General features: G+C 42.1%; 1 protein-coding gene across 3 annotated transcripts in view; it reads left to right on the forward strand.

Moving 5' to 3' along the window:
- The first annotated feature begins 1659 nt into the window (after positions 1-1659).
- CACNB4 (calcium voltage-gated channel auxiliary subunit beta 4) overlaps positions 1660-23071 on the forward strand; it is a 207681-nt gene continuing 186269 nt past the window's right edge. For 2 of the 3 annotated variants that reach the window (XR_007776474.1, XM_050969253.1), the window contains exons 1-2: positions 1660-1796; positions 2169-2252. Coding sequence is in view for 2 of the 3 variants with exons in the window: in XM_050969253.1 (XP_050825210.1) it covers positions 1725-1796; positions 2169-2252 (156 nt within the window). In the remaining variant the exon portion in view is untranslated. Of the gene's footprint in view, positions 1797-1846; positions 1895-2168; positions 2253-23071 lie in introns of those variants that run through there. The other variant, XM_050969254.1, reaches the window with a different exon arrangement.

The following is a 23071-nucleotide window of genomic DNA, read 5'->3' on the forward strand; positions in this document are numbered from 1 at the left end:
CACTGTAAAAATATACATTTATTCCCCTCTTTTGTGGTGCATTAAAATGACCACAATTCAGAACAACTATTTCGCCCCTGCTGTACAACCCACCTGTCTAATAACAAATCACATAAAATCCTTGACTTCTTTTAAAGCAGTAGTGCTCAATCTTGATTTTTCTTTTAAACTGGTGTGTGTGCATGCCTTTTCCAATCTGCCCAGTGTGTTAAAAACCCTTAGAGGAAGTGATAGCTTCATGCAGTAATTTATCCCCATCCCTGGACTGAGAACCATTTGAATGGACCCTTTGCCCATCAACTGACTTCAGTGGCGCTTTACAGGGGTGCATATGTGAGTGCAGTAGCACTGGTTTACTTATGAGATTTCTAGACATGGGGCTGGTTAAAAGCCACATTAAAAGCTTGAGTCTGTGGCTCTAGGGCATGGGTTCTCACACTGGGGGTCAAGATGCCTCAGGGGGTCATGAGGTTATTACATGGGGGGGTTGTTGTAAGCTGTCAGCTTCCACCCCAAACCCTGCTTTGTCTCCAGCATTTATAATGGTGTTAAATATATTAAAAAGTGTTTTTAATTTATCGGGGGGAGGGGAAGGGTGTCACACTCAGAGGCTTGCTGTGTGAAAGGTGTCACCAGCACAAAAGTTTGAGAACCACTGCTCTAGGGAAATACTGTCACATGGCAATTATTATAACAAATTATAACATTAACCTGGTGCCTTTTGTTACTTTTTGCTGGTGATTTTACCTATTGTCTCTCATCTTATTCATACATTGACAGCTCTTTAGGGCAAGGACTGTCTTTATTGTTATATGTTTGTAGGATGTTTAGCATAATGAGGCCATGGCCTTTATTAGAAGATAAGTAATAAATACATAATAATAAACCATGGAAAATGCAGGGGGGGCATACATTCCATTGGGCTGGAGGGTTATTGAGCACTAAGAGAGATAGGTTACCAGGAGATGCATAAACATTTGGAAGTTGCAGAGCCAAGGTCACTACTGCATGCTAATCTGGTTAGAAAGGTTAGTATTAGGCATGGAAAGATCGTCTAGAGGAGCAGCTAGAAGAAAATACATTTCCCAGGGCAGTGAGGTGGATGAACCTAGTTTACATTGTGTGCTTTTGGTTTGCATGGGTGTGTGCCACACAAAGAGGTAACGGTAAGCTAGGGGGGAAATATAGCTCAGTGGTTTGAGCATTAGCCTGTCCAATTTAGGGTTGTGAGTTTAATCCTTGAAGGGGCCATTTAGGGATCTAGAGCAAACATCTGTCAGGGACAGTACTTGGTTTGGCGGGAAGAGGACTGGATGACCTTTCAAGTTTTCAAGGTCCCTTCCAGTTCTAGGAGATAGGTATATCACCGTTAAAAAAAATGATGGTGCCACCACAGGAAAAAGGGGGAAGGGGCTGGGAAGTTACTGGATATTTACATCTGACACCCTGTTTTGGAGGGGGGGGGAGAGCAGGGAAAACTTCCCTGTCCTCGCCTCTCCCCCCCAACAAAAAACCTCACTGGCTTCTTCTGTGCCCCGCACGGGGGTGGCGCCAGGGACCAGGGAAGAGACACTGTCGCTTTAAGGCGAGGCGCTGGAAGCGCACGCAGCACGGGGCGCAGCAAGGCAGCCCTGACTGAAGTGGGCAGGGGGAGGCCAAGCAGCGCTCCCCACGCTGGCTGGCAGCCTGCCCGGAGCTGGGGCAGGGGCTATGCTGCGCTAGCCATGTCCAAGCACCCGCCCTCCTCCTACGGCAAGAACGGGCTGGCGGACGGGCTGCACACCCCCATCTTCCAGGTGCCTCCCCCTCCGCCCCTGCTCCGCTCTCCGCCTTCCCAGCTCGGGGCTCCGGCGGCTGGAGAGCATCGCCTGGGCGCCGGGCTGCAATGGCTGCGGTGGGTGCTGGCTGGAGCCTCGCTCGCTCCCTCCCGCAATCCCCGGAGGGGCTGGGGCTGGGGCGGGCGAGGGCAGGGCCAGCGGACGAGGGTTAGGGGTGACCCGTTACCAGAGCTCCGGCCGAAGCCGCTGGGCAGCGTGGCCGGCTCCCCTCCCGGCGCTGGCCAGGCTGGACCGGTCGCTGCCCGGCGAGGCGGGGTCCCTGTATGCTCCCCCCGCCCGCCCTTGTGACCCGATCTGTCTTTCTTCCCTCCCCGCCCTCGGCGAGTGCAGGTGGCCCGCGGGACGGCGACCCGGCGGAGCAGGTTGAAGCGATCCGACGGCAGCACAACGTCCACCAGTTTCATCCTCCGGCAGGTACCGTGCGGGCCGGGGAGAGCGGCGCGAGGCGAGCCGAGCCGAGCCGAGCCGGGCGGGGAGCAGGCGGTGACCGCACAGCCCAGCTAGCCCCTGGCCATAGTTACTGTGCTGGGCGTGAAGCGAGTTTCTTTGGGGAAATGCCTGTCCCGGGGATTCCTACTGCACGCAGCGCTCCGGCCGTACCGAGAAAGGGGTGGCTATTCACCCCCTTGGGTCTAGCTCTTAAAAGCCTTGTCGGTTTTTTTCCCTTTGCAAACTAGATCTTCACTCCGGCTTTAAGTTGCTTTGGTTTTAGTTAGTTAGTCTCTATTCGTTTTGCTGTAAGACAGGCCCCCAGGGAAATACAGCGTCTCAGGATTTACACAGCACAATCCCGGGCGATCTCAAAGAGCTCAGGTGTAGTTAGAAACCTTTGAGTAAACAAGAGTTTGGGGAAAGAGGAATGAAGTAAGTTTTTGGACCAGAAACATAACTGAGGTTTGGGTGAGAGGGGCTTTTCGATGAGGGCAGTTGCAGCTCCCTGTTTTCCCCAAAGATTTGGGACAAGGTAAAGGGAGTGAGATTGGAAATGAAAAGGGAATGGCTCCCATTGGCTTGGATTTGTTTTGGTTAAACTAGTAAGTCCACAAGAATGGGTAGCATTTCTGATTTAACTGTTTCCAATTGTTGAGTATTTGTTTCTCAAAAATGCGGGCCGACAAACCGCTTGGCTTTGGGATGCTGTCTGTTAGAGTCCGTTTCAGCCAAAAAGCAGGAAGATGGGCTACTAGATGCCCTGAACTAACCTGGGTCACATCCAGCCCATTCTATCAAATGTTGACTGCAGAGTGCTTTCATTTAGACTTGCCTGAAGGCAAATTTCCTCCCCTCTCTCTCCTGTGTGTGTTATTCTGTGCTACCATAAGGGCTAGAAATGTACTTCAAAAAAAAAAAAAAAAAAAAAAAAAAAAGAAGGCTGAAATTTTCAAGTAGTTACTTCGCTCCAGGAGCTGGGGCTTTAAGGAAAACACCAAATATGTGCAACTTGTGACTAAATTTTGAGAGTTGGCAACTGTATTTTAGTTTTAGACCTGCAGGTACTAATTATCCTCCAGCAATAATCCTCCTCCTTCTGGCATGACAAGGATGTCACAGGAGCAATTTAGGTGACAGCCTCCTGTCTATATTCACCCTTTGCCTTCTATTTCCACTCTTCCATTGTTGGCTGCTAGCTTGTGCCGATATAACTTGCCCCAATAAAAACTAACATCCATGATCTAATTGAAACTCTGTTGTTCTCTTCCATGTGATGTCTGCTCAGTAAACACAATTTTAAAGACGTAGCTTAAATGGTTTGTTCATTCTTTGTTTATATCTAAAAAGTGTTCTTATTTTGGGGTTTAATTCTGCATTCATTACACATGCTAAACGCCCAGTGGGAGGACAAGGAAAGCAGGATTGGGCCCTTAACAGTTTGAGGATGTTTGCCATGGAAAGAACATCTTTCATTTAACTATACTGTATTGAAGTGCAGGACACTGAAGTGGTGAATCATTATAGCCTCACAAAGAAAAATATATAACCAATAGAAGTAATCCATTTCCAATTGCTTTGTGATATTTTCTATTCACTGCAACTGCACAAACCAGAATGATAGCAATTCCATGCTCGCAATCCTTGTTTTCATTGGAAATGAGCATGAGATATTACTGTAGCACAAAGGAAGATAACATGAAACTTAACATGACTTGAAGCCAAATTATTAGAATATTTGCAAAAAAAATAATACATGAATCCAATTTTGGTCCATGTTCATGGGCTGAGCCAGTTCAGCAGGTTTTACAGAAAGGTGTAGGTGCCTACTGTACTTGTCAGGGAGAATCTTTTAGACTTTCTGCTATGTCCTTTAAAGTAATGGATTTCCAGAGTAGTGTTAAAACATCAACTGTGGAAGTAAGGCTGCGTTTTATTTGTTGTCATCTTACGTTTGCACTGTCAGGGAACTGAGTGTCTGTTCCTGCATGTTGCAATGTGTGCTGAATTCTCACTGGAGTGAAGGGCACTTAGTTTCTCCCAAGGGTGCTCAACACTATGCAGAATTGGGCTCTTAACTGCTGACCTTGCAAAACCTTACTCACAGGAGTGAGGTTGTGAGAGTTGGCAATGGTTTAGATTGTTTAGATGAATGCCCAGAAGAAGCTAGTGGGGCACTTGTATAACTGTGAGTCAGGCCCTAACTACCTAGCTGTCATAATTGAGTTCTATTGCATCTGACATCTTATTTGTGTTCAAATGTGGAAATGTTCCCTGTGCTTTGCAGTTTGTTCAGTTTCTCATGTTCCAGTGCTTTGTGTAGTTCTTAACCACAGTATGTCTGAATAGCTGCTAGTCTGTATCTCATCAGGGGTCAAGTCCGAGGATCTCACTCTCTACTCATGGAAACCTCATATAATGCCTACTAAAGAGATACACATCTGTTATTGAAGGGGCACTGTCAAATATTTGAGGCCTGGCATTTTGATCTTATTTATAATTGACAATAGTTTGATGCTAGATCTTGTATGTCTTGCACACCCAAAATGTATTGATTTTACTAGGAACCGTGAGTGTGCAGCGGATACAGAACTGGGCCCATGATGGAGAAAGTCTTCTAGATGCTAAAGCACTGATTTTTCAAAACTGCACCAAAAATGCACTAACTTGCATGCTTAGTTGTCATAATTGCATGCACAACTCATAACTGTGCATCTGTCTGGCCTCACTATAGGGAATTTGCACATGCAAACAGCTAGCACATGCAAAAATCTGGCTTACCTCTTGTGTGACTAAATACCCAATTTGTTTGTACAAATACTGCAGTTCTGCATACACAACTTTGAAAATCAAGGTCAGTCTACTGGCTTTTTTTAAAATCCACCACTCTATCACCAATAGATTTCCCAGAAAATAGACACTATCTCTGGGTCTCAAGACAATGAATTGTGCTTTCTCTGCCAACTCTGCGGTAGTAGCAGCAGCAGCAGCAGCAAGTACAGTTACTAAAGCTATTCCCAGAACTGTGCTGACAAGGTTACTGTTTCTGCACTAGTATCTGATACGTTTTGGCACAATGAGGTGCTATATAGGTTGAAACTGTTATATAAATATGACTTCAGATCCATTCAAATCATAGCAAAATAAATAAATCCACTAAAAGAATCTGTATTATCCCAATGGAAAAGGAGCAGACAGAGAAAACAACGTCATTTTCTGAGAGGTTATTACAGATAGTGGAGATTTAAAATAATAATAATAATTGTACACATTTACTTGAAACCTTGAACAGTGGGAGATTCAATAATTCATTTCATAAAGACAGTAAGAAGCTTTCATTTGAACTGCATGAGTTCAACAACGAAATAACTCTTAGATTGCCTCCCACCCACCCATCACAGGAAGAGTGTGGAAGAATTCACTTTAAGAGGCACTTAGGAAACGGTTACAATTAACTCTCTCCATGAATTTACTATAATAAATTCCTTCCCATATGTCAATTTAACTGCACAAGACAACATTTCCTTTGTGCAAAGATGCGCCCCGTGTTTCCTTTGGGCTGGAACGAGACAGGTTGTGACTATTCTCAGACTGCATGGTTAGTACTTGAATTCCTTTTCATTATGAAAGAGAATAGAAACTTTTAACTCATAGCATATGTAGCACTAATTAGTGGTATCCCGTTGGTCATCTCAGTCACTGGGATCCTTCCCCTTTTTTCTGTTATAAGGATCAGGCTCTCCGGGACAGAAGCAGAAAAATATCAGCTGGCAGAGATTAAAATGGACATGTTTCATAATGTTTTAGTTTTATATGCAACATTTATAAGATAAATTCTAACCTGCATCACCAAGCTGTGTAGTAATAGCACAGTAAGTAGAGTTTATACTAAATCTGATCTCAACCTCAACTGCACTATAAACTGCACTATAAAGTGTGAGTAAACCCACATTGTCAGTGGAACTATGGAATTTTGTTGTATTCGTGTGTGTCAAATGCATAAGAACTGTGTAATAGTCCCTTTTCAAGATGATCCATTCTGTTGTTGCTGATTTTTTTGGTTCTAGTTTACATTTCTTCTTACAGATATCTTTAGAAAAAAAGTAACATTTTTGGTAAACTTTAAATTGTGAAATTCTTTTTTTTTTATTTGCGTTTTTTTCCAGATTTTCTAATAGTGGTAAAAATCAGCAAAATGTTTTCAGTCTTATATATGTGTCAGTAATGGCAGAAATATTGCTTACAATATCACAAACTTGGAATTATGATAATTAATGCCCATAATTGGTTCTTAACATATGATAAATGTTATAATGATGGAAGTAGATGGAATGAGTTACAGATGGAGACAAATATCCATATGCTGAAAATCATTAGGCTAGTATGAAAATTACTTATAGAATTAAGTGAACAGGTCGTTCTGCTCCTAAAATGGGTTAATGTGTGATTCAGAACTTTTACTGAGGACACATAAGCTGCACAAAGTGAAAGGCAATAGCATGCTGTGACGCTCCTTCCTGTTGAGCAAAGCATTTAAGCATGTGCTAAACTTTAAACACACAGTAATTGGACTACTTCTGTGCTTAAGTGCTTTGCTGTTTCAGGGCCCTGCAACGGTCCCGATCCTACAAACACTTATTTCCATAATCTGTTTTACACATGTAAGTAGTTCTGCGTTGAGCTTGAGGCCTCTTTTTATAAAAATAGTGTATTAGGGCTTGTCTGCATGAACACTAAATTCACGGCAACCTGGGGTGTAAACCTACCCCACACTAGTCTGCAGCACACTAATCGTCTATACGGACTCTGCTGTCATTCAGAGAATCGTAAAAATGTAGGGGAGGAAGGGACCTTGATAAGTCATCAAGTCCGGCTCCCTGAGTTGAGGCAGGACCTCAACTCGGAGACCTGGGAATTTGAAAGGGGAGTATATTAAAGCACACTAGAGAACTCTGAGTGAATGGCAGCAGGGTCCACATGGACACTTACTGCACAGCAGGCTAGTGCCTGCTAGATTTACACCTCAGCTTGCTGCAAACTAAATATTTGTAAACACAAGCTCATAGCACTGGTCTGATGGCCATATTTCTCCTATGGGGATATGAATTCTATCTTCAGTTAAAAACAGAGGATATTCCTACTCCCTTCCTGTCCTATACTGTTGTGTAGTTTTTCAGTGCATTGTTGAACAGCTTCTCTTCTGTTTCAGAGGCAATGGCATTTCATTGATTATTTCATTCATAAACTGATTTATCCAAGGCCTACTGAAATAAATGGGATTATTTCCATGGATTTCAGTGAATTTCAGATTGGGCCCAAAATACTTCAGGGTCCATTAGCTTGAAAGGTTTCTTCTGGAAATAACCAACTATTAATTAAACAATTCATTAATAGAAATATTTGGAACTATTTTTACTGAAAATTATCCCCTGACTGTGCTGAAACACATGGATATTGCAACACTGCATGACTTGGTAGTGCATGATCAAATATCTGGCACAAACAAGGATGGGTGAGTAAGTTTGGCACTGAAGCTGTTAAGTACAATATTTGTACAAGAAATCAGTGTATAAAACTGTTCTTCTTATGTAGCAGGTGCTGCTCAATTATATTAAGAACCCCCTTAGGGGACAAAAGTCAATTATCAACATGCTAGCATGGGGGAGTAAGTAGGTCAACTGAAAACATGTGCTTGTAGTGTTGCAAATACTGTAGTAATAATTCATTGTTTTGGAAGCTTTTATATCTTCACATGTTGTTCCAACGCTGTGCAATTTGTAGGGAAACATTTTTTTTTTCTATTTGATTCATGGTCAGGACCATTTTCGCAGTCTGATTTTTTTTTTAATAGAATTTATTTCTGTGAGAAAAGTATGGCTTCTTGCAAAACAGTACAATTTTCCTGAAAAGCTATCGCCACAGAACTGTTTTTAATCAAAACTACATGACGTGCAATGCCAGCTTCTTTATTGCAAGTGATGCCTGTTAAATTAACTGCAGAGATGTTACAGAGATTTCTTCATAGACATGTGAACCAGAAGCCATTAAAATCTCTGTTACGCATACAGTAACAGAATTTAGGAGGAAAAGCCCTGATGGAGCTGCTGCTTTACTGTGTTTACAAAAAAACTTTTGATTAGTGTCCCATCAGCAGAATCTGGACAGGAAATCCCCAGGGAAAAGTGAACGCCTTGAACAGCTGTTCAAAGAAGGACTTTCATATCTGGTGAAACTGTGAAACATGTATTAATATGGCTTCTTCAATCCTGTAGCCACACAGCCTCTCTCTTCTCCGTCAGATCACTTCTCAAACCCTGCTTTTTCAGTGTTGCATCTGAGGCCTGGTCTGCACACAGACTTTGTACCAGTATCACTTCCAGTTAGGATTTTCTAATTTTTTAATTTTTTTTTTTTGAAAATAGTTCTACTCCTATGACCCCCAGTGTGGACAGTTTTATTGGAATAAAGATGCCTTTCCCCGTGAGGAAAAAGCTATACCAGTATAAACATTTCTAACCTGTATATCTGTATCCACGCTAGAGGGGTTGTACCACTTAACTATACTGTGGTTTGTCCAAAATACACTATACTTAATTCGAAAATACTAGTATAGTTAAAGTAACACAACATTACTGTGTAGGCCAGGCCCTGTCTATGCATTTATACCATGTTTATGACCATGGTATCTGAGCTCTTGTACATTTGCATTTATTTTTTATAAAAGGCGGCAGAATTTATTTTTGTGGTGCATGAAGGTAATGTCATGATCCTGTTCTGTGTAAGTTTTCCTCTTTTTCTCACCTTTCTTTGTGTCATGCTACATCTTTTTCCTAACATAGGTCTAGTTCCTGTAAACTCTTCCTCATACAAGTAAGAGTTTTAGAATCTGTCTCTTTGGGGCATGGATTATAGACTAGACATTGGTCTCCGTCCCAGAGGTGTGAAAGTAGAGTTGCTCAGTCTCAGTGTAACTAAGATCAGGATCTGGCCCTGTCTCTTCTACTTGGTCCTTACTTTGCAAAGTCCTTTAGCATGTGCTTAACTTTAAATATATGCTTAAGGACTTTGCTGAATTAGCATTGTGATCATTCACCTGCTTGAAGTTAAACATTTGCATGAGGGTTCTTCTGAATCAGGGGCCTTAGTTAGGACAAGCCTGTTCCTAAAACTATTGAAGTAAATCAGAATCTTTTCAGTGATGTCAGTGGATTTTGAATCAAGCCCTTAAGTGCCATTTACACATGTGGCTCTCATGTAAAATTACACTCAGAACTTTTCTGTTCTTTTCATAAATATTCTTGCCACATTTGCTACTTATTTTAAGATATTTATATTAAAACTACGAACTTGCCGCATCTGAGCCCATCGCCTTCTTTTTAAACTTGATCCTGTAGCAAAGATATAATGCTGAATCACTGTCAGTATGCTGGCTCCCTTCTTTTTTAATATTAAATCAAGAAAAGAAAAGATACAAAAATGGTTTTTATTATTGAACTGACATTTCATCTCCCAGGTCTCTAGTTGGCTGAAATTTTTAAAAAATTAATGAACTTCTGACTCAGAATGGTAAACATCTTTTTCAAAAGTCTTCCATTTCCTCTCTAGCTTTACTCAAAATGTGCATTATGATTCTGATGTTTTAGACACCAGGTCAGTGGAATTTCACTAAAGGGCCAAGCAGTTCAAAGGCATGGGCTGTAAATAAGATTGTGTCCAAAATCAAATATCTTTGTATATGGCCAACATTTTTAAAAGGTCTAGTGATTTTGGATTCCCAACTTGAGATGCCTTAAAGTGATCTGATTTTCAGAAAGTGATGAGCATTCAGTCTCTGAAAATCAGACCTGTTGGTGGTGTCTTAAATTGGCCCTTCAACAACTGAGGAACCTAAAATCACCAGACACCTTTGAAAATCTTGGGCTAGCTACGTAGGCCAAAATTTTCTATTCTCAATTTATGAACTGAATTATAAGCCTTGAAGTGTTCCTAGTAGTTATTAGGGTTGCACTGTAATGTAATGGCTTGATGTATGTGAGTTGGTTATTGCCTTCTGATGGTGAGCCCAGAGTGTATAAAGGACATGCTGTTAGTACCCGCTAAGAGGGTCAGGGTCTAATCTTGGCTCCCTAAGCAGAGGCTGCTCAAGGCAATCTGCTGCCCTAGGTAAAAGTTCAATATGTTGTCCTTTCCCTGCCCCCATAGGAGTAGGATGGCAGATTTGGCTTGGCCATCCCTCTGTCATAAATAGGTGGTATTGCAGCTCAGTGCATAGGGTTGCAATGACGTTCAAATTTGGCCTAGCTGCCTCTCTGTGATGAGAGAGGGGCAGCTGGGCCAAATCTGCCATGCTAGGCAGCTGCCCAGAAATCTGCCACCATAGACAGTGGCCTAGTTTGCCTATAGCTAGAGTGGGCCCTGACTGTAGGGTGTGTGTGTATATGTATTGATCTTTAAGAGTTTTTTATATAAACTTTCTCTTAAAGATCAATTTCCTTATCATCTTGGTGTCATATGATATATGATGATGATCTTAAAGGCCTGATTGTGAGTGGTACTAGGCACCTGCAACTCAAACTCCCATTGAAATCAGCACCTCTCAGGATCAAACCCTAATTAAGTAAATAAAATATACATCTGCAAAAAAGTATATTAGAATTTCAGGCTGAACTCAATTCTGTTATGATTCCTTAATTTCTAAAATGTAAATCACTGTTGTGGAATATGCCCATCCTTTGGACGTGGGTGGACCATTATTATTCTTTATACAGCATTTAAAATGTACTAAGTATTTGACTAGTGAATAAAAGATGCAGCCACTTGTCCAAAGAATTTAGGGCTAAATCTCACAAAGGGATCAGCATTTCAGCACCTTACTTTTAGGCATCTTGTTGCTTAGAGGAATCCAACCCTGAGTTAGGTGCCCAAGCTCCGTGTACAATTCATGGGAAGAGATAGACATCTAAAAATGGGGTCCACAAAAGCCAACAAGCTGAGCAGGAAGCCACCTAAACGAGTCCATAGGCCACGCCCCTCTCCTTGGTATTTCCTCAAAGAGCCTTAGATGCCTAAATCTGGGTTGGAAGCAGGTGCCTCCTTCTGCTTGGGCTTCATAGCCATGGACCATCTCCTGGTCTTAGGTGCCTAAGCCCTTTCTTGCCAAAAAAGAATTAAAAAATGAGGAGGTGTCGCTGGTACCAGTCCCTTTATAACTTTGAGCCTAATAACTCAGGTTGAATCCCTCCCTTTGCCTGATGTGAAGGGGCTTGAATGTAGTTCCTCCCCCTCCCCTTCAAGATGAGCTCACTAGCCATTCATTGGGTTATGGGACATTCTGGGGCAGGGCTCTCTTTCAATCTCTCCTGTTGATGCTGTTCCACTGTGTATTTATAATTAAATATGCATTTGGCCAGGAAGAGAGTGAGTGACTCTATAGTCCAGTGGCTATAGAAAGGTGGAGACAAAAGTTCAAATCCCTGTTCCATATTCCGTCCAACTCTCCCACATCCTGGGTGAGTGCCCTAACCTCTGGCAGGGGTGCTAGGACAATTTGTATAGTGGGGATGCTGAGAGCCATTGAACCAATCTGTGTATGATGGAAACTACTTCAAGCCAAGGGATGCAGCAGCATGCCTAGTTCTAGCACCTCTGGACTAAAAGTGATGGGAGGGGCGAGTGCTTCCCTGGTGTTGTTTTTGAGTGGGGCCCAATCAGGTAGGTAGCTTCTGACAATGCCTTCTAGATCAGGCTGCCCAGATAAGATGGTTAGAAGAATGCCTAGTGTGAGGATGCGGCTGGGGCTTAGGCGTGAGCTAGGCTCCAGGGCTGAGTCCACAGGTCTTGGAACAATTTTTATAGTGGGGGTGCTGAGAGCCATTGAACCAAACTGTAAACCCTGTATATAATGGAAACCACTTCAAGCCAGGCAGTGTGGTAGCATCTCCAGCACCCCTAGCTCCAGCACCTATAGCTAAGGCAGTAGTGCTCCTGCGTGCTGGCAGATATTTGGGCACCTGCAAGACATTACTAGCAGAAATATAGACACCTAGGAACATTACGGAAGCTACAGAGATGGGTGGCAACTGAGCAGGGGTTTTGAGGACCTAAATTTTGAATTTAGATGCCTAACGTGGCAGTTAGACACCTAAATCTCTTTGTAGATTTAGCCATTAGACCGGTGATACTCAGACTGAGGCTCGTGAGCTGCAAGTGGGTCTTTAATGTGTCTCTTGTGGCTCTTTCCAACACATAATATTAAAACGCTGTGTGATTTAATTATTAGCCAACGAGGCTGCTTTTACTATGTTATTAACCAGTTGATATAATAATAATAATACTTGTCCAATCATTTTCCTGTGAGAATAATAATAATAATTAATATATATAAAATGTAAACATTTCCCATCATACTGTTTAAATATGAACATATAGTACTATTGTAAATGAAACAATGAATTCACACCACTGTGGCTCTTTTGGGTAATGCTGATTGCTAATTTGGCTCCTGAATCACTGAGAATTGGGTGTCACTGGTTTAGACCTTGTTTACATGGGAAAGATTCACTGGTTTAACTTACATTGTTTTTTTAAATCAATATAGTAGATAAACTAGTGCAAAGCCTTGTGTGGATACCTTTATTATGGTTTGTTCCAGTTTAAGTATATCCATTTTTAAATTCACACTCTTGCGTTCAAGACCTTAGGGTGAGGTTGTCAAAGACAGCTGTGCAAACTGGGTGTGAAATTATGACGCCATTGACTTCAGTTGCAAAAGTCCTATTGACTTGAGTGGGGTTAGAATTTCACCTTGGGCATCCAGATCCCTTAAGAGGCTTTGAAAACCCCACCCTTGCAGTCTAAGATATCAGTCCTGTAAACAGATGTGCTAATGTGAACCCCCGCCCCTGCTCAGAGTCCCCTTGGGTCCAGTGGGGCTCCCTCCATCCAAGGGCAGAGATCCACACTGTTGCAGCTCTTTCCGGGGTTGAGACAAATCCCAAAGAGAGCTAGCAGAAGTGTGTGCATGTGTGTGTAGGGAGGGACGATGGAAGAGACATTGAGGGTTATATAAAGTAGTTGCTTTGTGAGTTTTGTGCACTTTTCAGAAGTTAGGGGTGATTATAATTAAAGAACGCTAAGCACTGCATTTATTAGTGATTATGACTGTCAAAACTATGCTGAGCCAAGTTCCCCCTAAACCCTTCCTCATCTCTCCACCCCCAGTGGATATTGCTATGCACGCCCAGGCCAAGCCAGAGTCACATGAAACTTAGCTGATTATTTTTTTCTTGAGTCAAGCTGTGTCATGGCCTGAAGGATTTAGGGTGCATCTACACTTTCCTGGGTTCTGCACTGGTAACAAGTGGTAGCCAGCAGCTATCACCTATGCATATGCACTTCTGCTGTTCACTTGCTAACTGCTGTGTCCCTTTTGACTGTACAAAGATCTAAGAATCCTGCCTTGATTCTCCCCTGCACGGATGAGGAGCTCCACAAATCTGAAATGACAGTAAAGGGAATACAGCTAAAGCACAAGAACAGGCTACCTGAGTTCTAGTTTCAGTTCTTCCACCAACTTTGTGTGACTGAGGCTACACAACTGTGTGTGCCTCAGTTTCTTCAGCTGGAAGGAGGGGACAGTGAAACTTCTCTTCCTCAAAGGTGTGAGGCTTTTGAAGGGATTCAATGGCTTTTCATGTAAATATTCTCTGTAAAATGTTCCCCTTCAAGAGGAATTATATTTTTTTCTTTGTTTAGAGGTAAATATGGACCATGATTACATGTTTAAAAAAACTAGGGCTTGTGTCTCAGAGCCGTACATCTGCCTTCTATGTATCTTCACTAGATGATATTTATAATCAGCACTTGTCCCAACAGCTCCATGATCATGGCTACTGCAGCACATTGAAATGAAATATAATTCGTATCCTCGGTATGCTTATGTACAGATGTTGATACGTTCTGTGCTAGTAGTAATTGGTGCAAATGATCGTTAACGGGCTTCTGTCAGAAATCTTGCAGATGACAGTTAACCGAATTAATAGTCTCCCTTATGTGTATTTGATGGAGTCTTTGGCGAAGATTCACAGAAGTCTAAGCTTTTAAGATTCACACTTAGAAAATTTATATCCTCTTTTTCAGCAGATGTGCTGACCGGCTTACTGTCTCCATGGCAACAAGATTTCCGTTTTAAAATAGCCTAAAGTCACAGAAGGGAAATCTATTATTAATAGCATAAGCAATGTAGGTATGAACAACATGCAGCGTTTGTTTGTGTTCATGATACAACAATTCTTGTGTTTTTTGCGTTCTCGCTCTACATGTACATACTGTTTCTTTGAATTTAATTTTCTAGTGTGACATGTACAATCAATTCTTTATTCTTTCAATATTATTACGAGATATTTATATAATTACAATAATACTTATTGACTTAATAGTACTTTGCAGTTATTATTAAAACACTGTACAAATATAAACTACAATAATTATTTAACCCTCAATATACTTATCATGTACGTGTATTATTATCATCCCCTTTTACTGATGGGGAAACTGAGGCAGAAGAGTTGCATGACTTGAGAGCGCCTCTGTTAGAGATGGGATTAGAACTTGGGATCTCTTAACTTCCAGCTTTGTGACCTCATCGCCCAGGGTTTTGTGATTAATTGATAAGCTGCTGCTCAGAATAGAAATACTTTATTGTAGCCTTTTTTCTAGAATCTTATCAGTATGTTAACATTAGATTATACAAAGGATCCAGGCACATGGCTGTAGTGTAACAACAGGGACTAGAGCCATTTTAACAGATTTTGGAAACGAAAACCATGAGAAAGCTTTGCCTACATTTGCTGTCAATGCAGTTTCTATGGACACCGGTATTTTGTGTCAAATGCAATCTCGATGTGATTCTCTGTGCTGAATATAGAGAAGCAGAGCTGATTACATGGGACTCCACCCCCTGTATTAGCTAGAATGTGTTCTGTTGCCTTGAAAAGAATAGACTCAAGATATAAAGAATTTTAGGACAAAGGCACTAGGGCCCCAAAATCTGTCCCAGTGAATTGACAGGTGAAAAATAGTCATGCTCCTTTTTGCTTGTTTTGTCAAGGTCTGAAAGTTCATTTATTAAAAAAATTCTGAATTTTCTTTTATTTTTATATTTTTTATATTGGAAATACTAAGTCGTGTTTTACTGGAGTTCACCTTGGAGACCCTAGGCAACTGGAATAGGAGCTTCTTCAGCCATTCACTGAAGGGAAGGAGGTGTTGAAAAGATCTTTCTCTTAAAGATCCGGTTTGCTGTTTTTGTTAATTTGCTGTTAACCAAAAATGATCAAAAGCTGGAGTTTTTGACAAGTCTGAATAAAAATCACTCCTCTCTCTCTCAATTAATTGAATTTACTTTCTTGGTGCTGGTAATGTTCTAAGCCGACTGATCTCCCAGTTGTCCATAGAGTCTTCTAGGGAAAACAGGGTAGATAAGAATTTCTTATGTAAAAAACTAGCAAGAGCCGCCTGTCTTCACCACTCTTATTTTTCTTTTTTAGTCACACAATCGAAACAAGAATTCTTTGTACATCCTAAAGAAGGAATCAAAAAGGGCACAAATCCCATTGCAGGTCATCATCAAAATTCTGTGTCCGCAGAGAGAATAATTGTTTCCTGAATTTGACTTTATTTACTCCATAATGTTGGTTAGCAACTTGCTCAGTTTGTAACCAAATCTCTAAATGACAGAATTTTATCAGGGAATGTGATCTAGTAGTTATAGCAGGGGACTGGCAATCAAGGCACCTGAGTCCTATTCCTGGTTTTGTCATTGACTTGTACAAATCACAGAACTTCTCTGTACCTCAGTTTACACATCCGTAAAGTGGTATTTTTCATACTTGTCCACAAGGGAGTAATAAAGTTTTAGGTATAGCTCCTGATCCTGTACATATGCATGTGAGTAACCTGACAAATGGATGATCCTACTGTGATCAGTGTAACTTACAATAGAACCTCAGAGTTACAAACTGACTAGTCAACTACACACCTCATTTGGAACCAGAAATGCGCAATCAGGCAGCAGCAGTACGGTATTGTGTTTAAGTGTAAACTATTAAAAAATAAATGGAAAGTTTAAAAAAAAAAAGATTTGACAAGGTAAGGAAACTGTTTCTGTGCTTATTTCATTTAAATTAAGATGGTTAAAAGCAGCATTTTTCTTCTGCATAGTGAAGTTTCAAAGCTATATTAAGTGAATGCCCAGCTGTAAACTTTTGAAAGAACAACCGTAATGTTTTATTCAGAGTTATGAACATTTCAGAGTTATGAACAACCTCCATTCCGGAGATGTTTGTAACTCTGAGGTTTTACTGTACTCCCATGGGAGTACAGTAAATGTGCTTAAGTGCTTGCGAGTCCTGGATGGTAGCTTGTAAAGTGCTTTGAAATCCTTGGATTAAAGTTGTTATAAAGGTAATGATACTATCATATTTGTTAATAACAATAATACTATATTCGCTTCTTATTCTGTTTCCTTGCCTTTACTGATTATGATATGACTTTTGCTTTGGAAAGCCTTTGTGTTCTGAATAATGTATTTAAATTTGCTTGAGCAAAAATCACTTGATATTCTGAATACTTTAAACAAGTCTCTTAGGGTCAGGTTCTGCTAACCTTATTCACACAGGTTAAGCAGTATTCTAGACAAGACCTATATCTCATTTGATTTGGCTTCTGTCTGTTAAAATATTCCGTTACTTCATTTGTATTTTTATGGCTGTCATTCACTGGATTGATAGTTCCAAGGCTTTTCTTTTTGCAATAACCATCAACTCTTTCTCCTGGGTAATACACTGCATGATTGTTCCTTTTAATACATATTCATCTCTCTCTCTCAGTATCTCTCTAACTTGACAGATTTGGAACTCTCTGGAAAGTTTGACATCCTGCGTCCAGGACTCTGGACCAAATCACTTAAATATATATTCTAAACCAGAATTCTGACACTGATCTCTTTAAAAATATTCTTGTTTCTTTGAAAAATAAGACCTCCCCTTTATAAAATCGTCCAGGCTGATGATAGTTTTCAAGTGGTTTTTGCGTTTCACCTGTAAAATGATTTCCAGTACATTCACCATAACGAGTGAGGGAAGGCAATTTAGAGTCTTCCTTGTGTAACTTGCTAGCTAATGTAGAGCCGAATCACAGTCACTTCTGGATGAAACAAGTCATGTTCAGGTGCTTCTCAGGTTGTGATTACCTTTCCTGGGCGGTTTTCTGTATCTCCTGGACAACACTGCCTCAATTTGTGACTTGTAGTGAGGTCCAGTGGCTAGGGAGCTATCCTGGAACTTCAGGAACCTGGGTTCAGTTCCTTGCCTAAGATCCCACACAGGAAGTCTGTGACAGAGCAAGTCACTTAACCTAACTGTGGTTCAGATCCCCACTTGTAAAATGAGGATAACAACACCTGTATACCTCATAGGGCATTGGGAGTATACATATATCAAAGACTGTGAGGTGAAGTCGGTAAAGATTGTTCCTCGGAATCCCCCCTCCCCCCCAAAAAACTGTTTCTTTGAGCCTCTAACCACATTATGTTTCTAGAGGCTGGGGTTTGCTAGTGAGACTCATGTCTCTTTATTTCTGCACAGTAAAGCTGCGGGCCAGGTAGACAGAAGCTGGCACATGGAAGTGCAAATAACACCCTCTAGAGCAGCTTGAACCCTTGTATCTGTCAGAAGACTGACAACCCTATCTAGGCTTGTTGGGATGTGCTAAGCCTAAGACTGTAGGGAGAGTTTGTTGGGAGGGTCCCAATGAGGCTTTTGACAGTGGCGGTGTGATATGCCCCAACAAGAATGTGAAGGCTCATGGTGGGGTGTGCGGGCTGGGGCCTTAAACTCTTAAGGCTTGTGGAAGGTTTTAATGGCCTCATTCAATGGCTTCTCCACCCTCATTATCTCTTATCCATGGCTCCCTACTCTGTTGCTTCCCTTTCTTCCCCAGCCCCCTCTGCTGGTATCCTCCATTCCCCATTTCTCCACTTCCCCCCCAAGCTCAGAGCATTCCCAAGCCTACCCACCATGTCCTGCAATTTGTTAAGAGGTGCTCTGAAACAAAACTAAATAAAAATTGGAAAAAAATCTTCAATGGCACCTCCCAGCTCAAGGTAGACATACACTCAGTCAGTTCTCAGCCAGTGACCCAGCACTGGTGACATTATGTTGCCAGATGTGCTGTCATGTGGAGGTGATTTAAAACTGAAGTCCTGACTTGTGACTTCATAGACTCATAGGTCAGAAGGGACCAATCTGATCATCTAGTCTGACCTCCTGCACAAGGCAGGCCACAGAACCCCACCCATCCAATTTTATAACAACCCCTATCCCAGGACCGAGTTATTGAAATCCTCAAAAATGGTTTGAAGACCTCAAGCTGCAGAGACACCACCAGCAAGCGACCCGTGCCCCACGCTGCAGGGGAAGGCGAAAAACCTCCAGGGCACCTGCCAATCCGCCGTGGAGGAAAATTCCTTCCCGACCCCAAATATGGCGATCAGCTAAACCCTGAGCATGTGGGCAAGAGTCACCAGCTAGCACCCAAGAAGGAATTCTCCGCAGCAACTCAGTACCCATCGCATGCAACATCTCCCCGCAGACAATTGAGCAGACCTGTCTGGTGGTAATTCAAGATCAATTGCCCAAATTAACGATCCTATCATAACATCCCCTCCATATACTTATCAAGCTTTGTCTTAAAGCCAGGAAAGTCTTTTGCCCCTACTACTTCCCTCGGAAGGCTATTCCAGAACTTCACTCCCCTAATGGTCAGAAACCTTCGTCTAATTTCAAGTCTAAACTTCCTAATATCCAGTTTATACCCATTCGTCCTCGTGGCTACATTAGTACTAAACTTAAATAATTCCTCTCCCTCCCTAACGTTAACCCCCTTGATATATTTATATAGGGCGAGCATATCCCCCCTCAGCCTTCTTTTGGCCAGGCTAAACAAGCCAAGCTCTTTGAGTCTCCTTTCATAAGGCAGTTTTTCCATTCCTCGGATCATCCTCGTAGCCCGTCTCTGAACCTGTTCCAGTTTGAATTCATCCTTCTTGAACATGGGACACCAGAACTGCACACAGTATTCCAGATGGGGTCTCACCAACGCCGTATACAACGGTACTAACACCTCCTTATCCTTGCAGGAAATACCCCGCCTGATGCATCCCAAAATCGCATTTGCTTTTTTAACAGCCGTATCACATTGGCGACTCATAGTCATCCTGCTATCAACCAGTACCCCAAGGTCCTTCTCTTCCTCCGTCGCTTCCAACTGATGCGCCCCCAACGTATATCCAAAATTCTTATTATTAATTCCTAAATGCATGACCTTGCACTTTTCACTATTGTATTTCATCCTATTTCTATTACTCCAGTTTACAAGGTGGTTCAGATCTTCCTGAATAGTATCCCTGTCCTTCTCTGTGTTAGCAATACCCCCCAGCTTCGTGACTTGTGGTCATTAAAAGATCCTAAAACACCCCAAAGGGAGGGTTGTGGTAACCCTGAATGTTCCAAACCAACTCTGTTTTGGTTGTTTGTATTCTGCCTGCCTAAATTCTCCATGCAAGTGCAAAAGTATATTCTTCTCTTCCTGCCTTAAGAACTGGGTAGTATTAGGCCTTATTCAACAACTGCTACATTTCACCTTGTAGGTGGCTGTATTTTAGGGTGGATTATTTGATCCCTATTTATAGTTTGTATATCAGTTGTTTAAAGTCCTTTGGGGTCCATTTAGGATAGAAGGTGGTATGTAAATATAAGATATTATCATAAGTCTCATCTGACAGGAGACACTTATGATATTTATTACTCTAGTGTGCTTTAGCCTTGCTTTACGTTCTACTAAAATGTTTGCGTTCACTTGCCAATTTTGTGGTCATGCTTATAAATTAAGGACACATCTCTAAATAATATAGAAATAAAATGACTATAATGGAAATGGATTTCTCCCCCTGTAAATTATTGTATACTATGTTGTGACATGTTAAATACTTCTTGGGTCTTAGAGCCAGCTCTCACAAAGCAATTATCTATGTAGGATGTTATATTTGCAGGTGTGATTTGGTTACAGGCTGAGTTGTCTGCATAGTGGTAGTTGCTTTCCTTCCAAGAAATAAGCACAGAAGTGTGTGTGTGTGTGTGTGTGTGTGTGTGTGTGTGTGTGTGTGTAAAATATAGGATCAATGCTGTGGTTCTTGGAAGGGAGAGCATATGTATAGCTAGGGGCCTAGCAAATTCACGGCCATGAAAAACACTTCACGGACTGAGAATTCTGGTCTTCCCCCATGAAATCTGGTCTTTTGTGTACTTTTATCCTACACGATACAGATTTCAAAGGGGAGACCAGTGTTTCTCAAATTGGGGGTCCTGACGTAAAAGAAAGTTGCAGGGGAGGGCACAAGGTTATTTTAAGGGGGTTGTGGTATTGCCACCCTTACTTCTGCGTTGCCTTCAGTGCTGGGCAGCCAGAGAGCAGCAACTGTTAGCCGGGCGCCCAGCTCTGAAGGCAGTGCCCTGCCAGCAGCAGCACAGAAGTAAGGGTGGCAATACCATACCATGCCACCCTTACTTCTGCGCTGCTGCCTTCAGAGCTGGGCAGCTGGTGAGCGGTGGCTGCTGACTGAGAGCCCATCTCTGCAGACAGCAGCACAGAAGTAAAGATGGCAATACCATACCCTGCTATCCTTCCTTCTGAGCTGCTGCTGGCAGCGGTGCTGGCTTCAGAGCTGGCTCCTGGCCAGCAGCCTCCACTCTCCAGCTGCCCAGCTCTGAAGGCAGCGCTGCTGCCAGCATCAGCACAGACCTATGGGTAGCAGTATTACAACCCCCAAACTCTTTTTTGGGTCAGGACCCCTACAATTGTAACATGGTGAAATTTCAGATTTAAATAGCTGAAATCATGAAATTTACAATTTTAAAAACTCTTGACTGTGAAATTGACCAAAATGGACCATGAATTTCCTTTTCATGTTCTATTGCGCACGCGAGAGTGTGTGTGTGAGTGAAAATTGGGCTGTCTGTTCTTGGGTTAGAAGGAAAAGAAAAATGAAAGATGTAGAGAAATGAGACAAAACTAACTTCAAAATACAATTCTTTATAAACTGAATAGACTGTGAAATGACTTGAGCAATCTGACTTGCAATAGAACAGTGCATTAGTTCTGTAAGCATGACCTGTGCATATTAGTTGAAACTGGATCACCATTACAAAAATATCCATATGTCTCTGGTTTCTTTTATTTTCAGTTTATAATGGCAAGAATGACCTTGGCACAGAGCATTTCCTGGGGATTAATGACTGGCTAGGGATAATGGTCCAAGGTGCATTAACCTTGCAGCTGGTCGTTAATCCTCAGAAAATGGCCCATTTCTCGATTGTTATGGCTTAAATATTCTGTCCATGTTTTATTTCTGATCTTACTTGCACCATGAACAGTAGCTTCACTTTGTGATTTCACCCTTCCTAGACCTCAGAGAGAGAACAGGTCCCACTCCTGCTATAAAGCAGTAATAACATGATCCGTTCTGGCATACGGACTGTGTATATAAGGAAGCTAGTTATTTGGGGGCGGCGGCGGCAGCAGCATTTGACACCAGAATAATGAACTCAGCAAATCTTTACTAGCTCTCTGTGGGCTGGAATATCATGAGAGAGGATGTAGGATTTGTGAGGCTAATCTGCTTCCTCTAGAGAAGAAGGTCCAAGCAGAGAGAGTGAGAGGGATGATAGGGAGAAAGCTGGAAAGTTACAGAGCTGAGGGGAGAAAGGACAGCAAGGAAAGGAGTTTGATGGAGGGAGAAGTTAGGGCATGGAAGTGACCTGAGAGATGGTAGGAATGTCCAGGGAGTGAAGGAAAGGAACAAAAAGATAAGGAAAGAGCAGCGGAAGTGGACCAGGGATAGTGGAGGGACAGCAGTGGCAATGAGATAAGAACAATAGTTATCACCTCTGGCTGCAGCACCCTCTCATGTTCCTGTGGCTGCGTTCTTTCTCATGCAGCTCTCACACTTCCCTCTTCTAACGTCAGAGCAGTTCCCTCTCCCTCTCCTCACATCCTCTCCCAATTCTCCTGCAGCTCCCCTTCCCTGTCCTGACAACCTCCTTCTTCCTGCAGCTCTCATTACTGTGCTCACTCCTTATTCTCAGAACCCCTCCTCATGTCCTTAGCCTGCTGTCCTCCTGCAACTGTCCTCTTCCTGCCTTTCTCCTCTAAAGAATTTCCTCTCTTCCCTGCCCTTTCTACCGCTCAGCTTCCTCACTTCCATAGCCTGCCTCCTTTAATTTTCCCATCTCTCTGTCTCTTGCTCATCCGCACACTTCCTGTATTGTCTTCAACAGTCTCCTTGTTACCCCTGTTTTTCTCTTGCCCTTTCCCCCAAAGCTGCATGTCTCTCAGGAAAGCCAGGAACCTTCTCCATTAGCTGCCTTGATGCAAATGCAGCCATTGTAGTATTGTACCCAACTAGGCTCTTAATAAACACTCTACATGTCACAGCGATAATGCCCTCCGATTCCTGGGAATATATTAATCTCAAGAGATCTCTGAAATCTGAGAAAAAGGGAGAAGAGTTGAAATCACAATCTGTGCCATAATTAAAATAATTACATTAAATCTGACTAGAAACACTGTGGATGTTACAAGCACATTAGTCTGAACGCTTTTTTTTTTCTTTTCGCTTTCTGTACATCAGATCTTGTATTCCACTCTTTAAACTGACAGTGGACTCAGCATGTTGCAACACAGCCTAG

Source organism: Gopherus flavomarginatus, chromosome 10 (assembly GCF_025201925.1).
Source record: "Gopherus flavomarginatus isolate rGopFla2 chromosome 10, rGopFla2.mat.asm, whole genome shotgun sequence".
NCBI lineage: Eukaryota > Metazoa > Chordata > Testudines > Testudinidae > Gopherus > Gopherus flavomarginatus.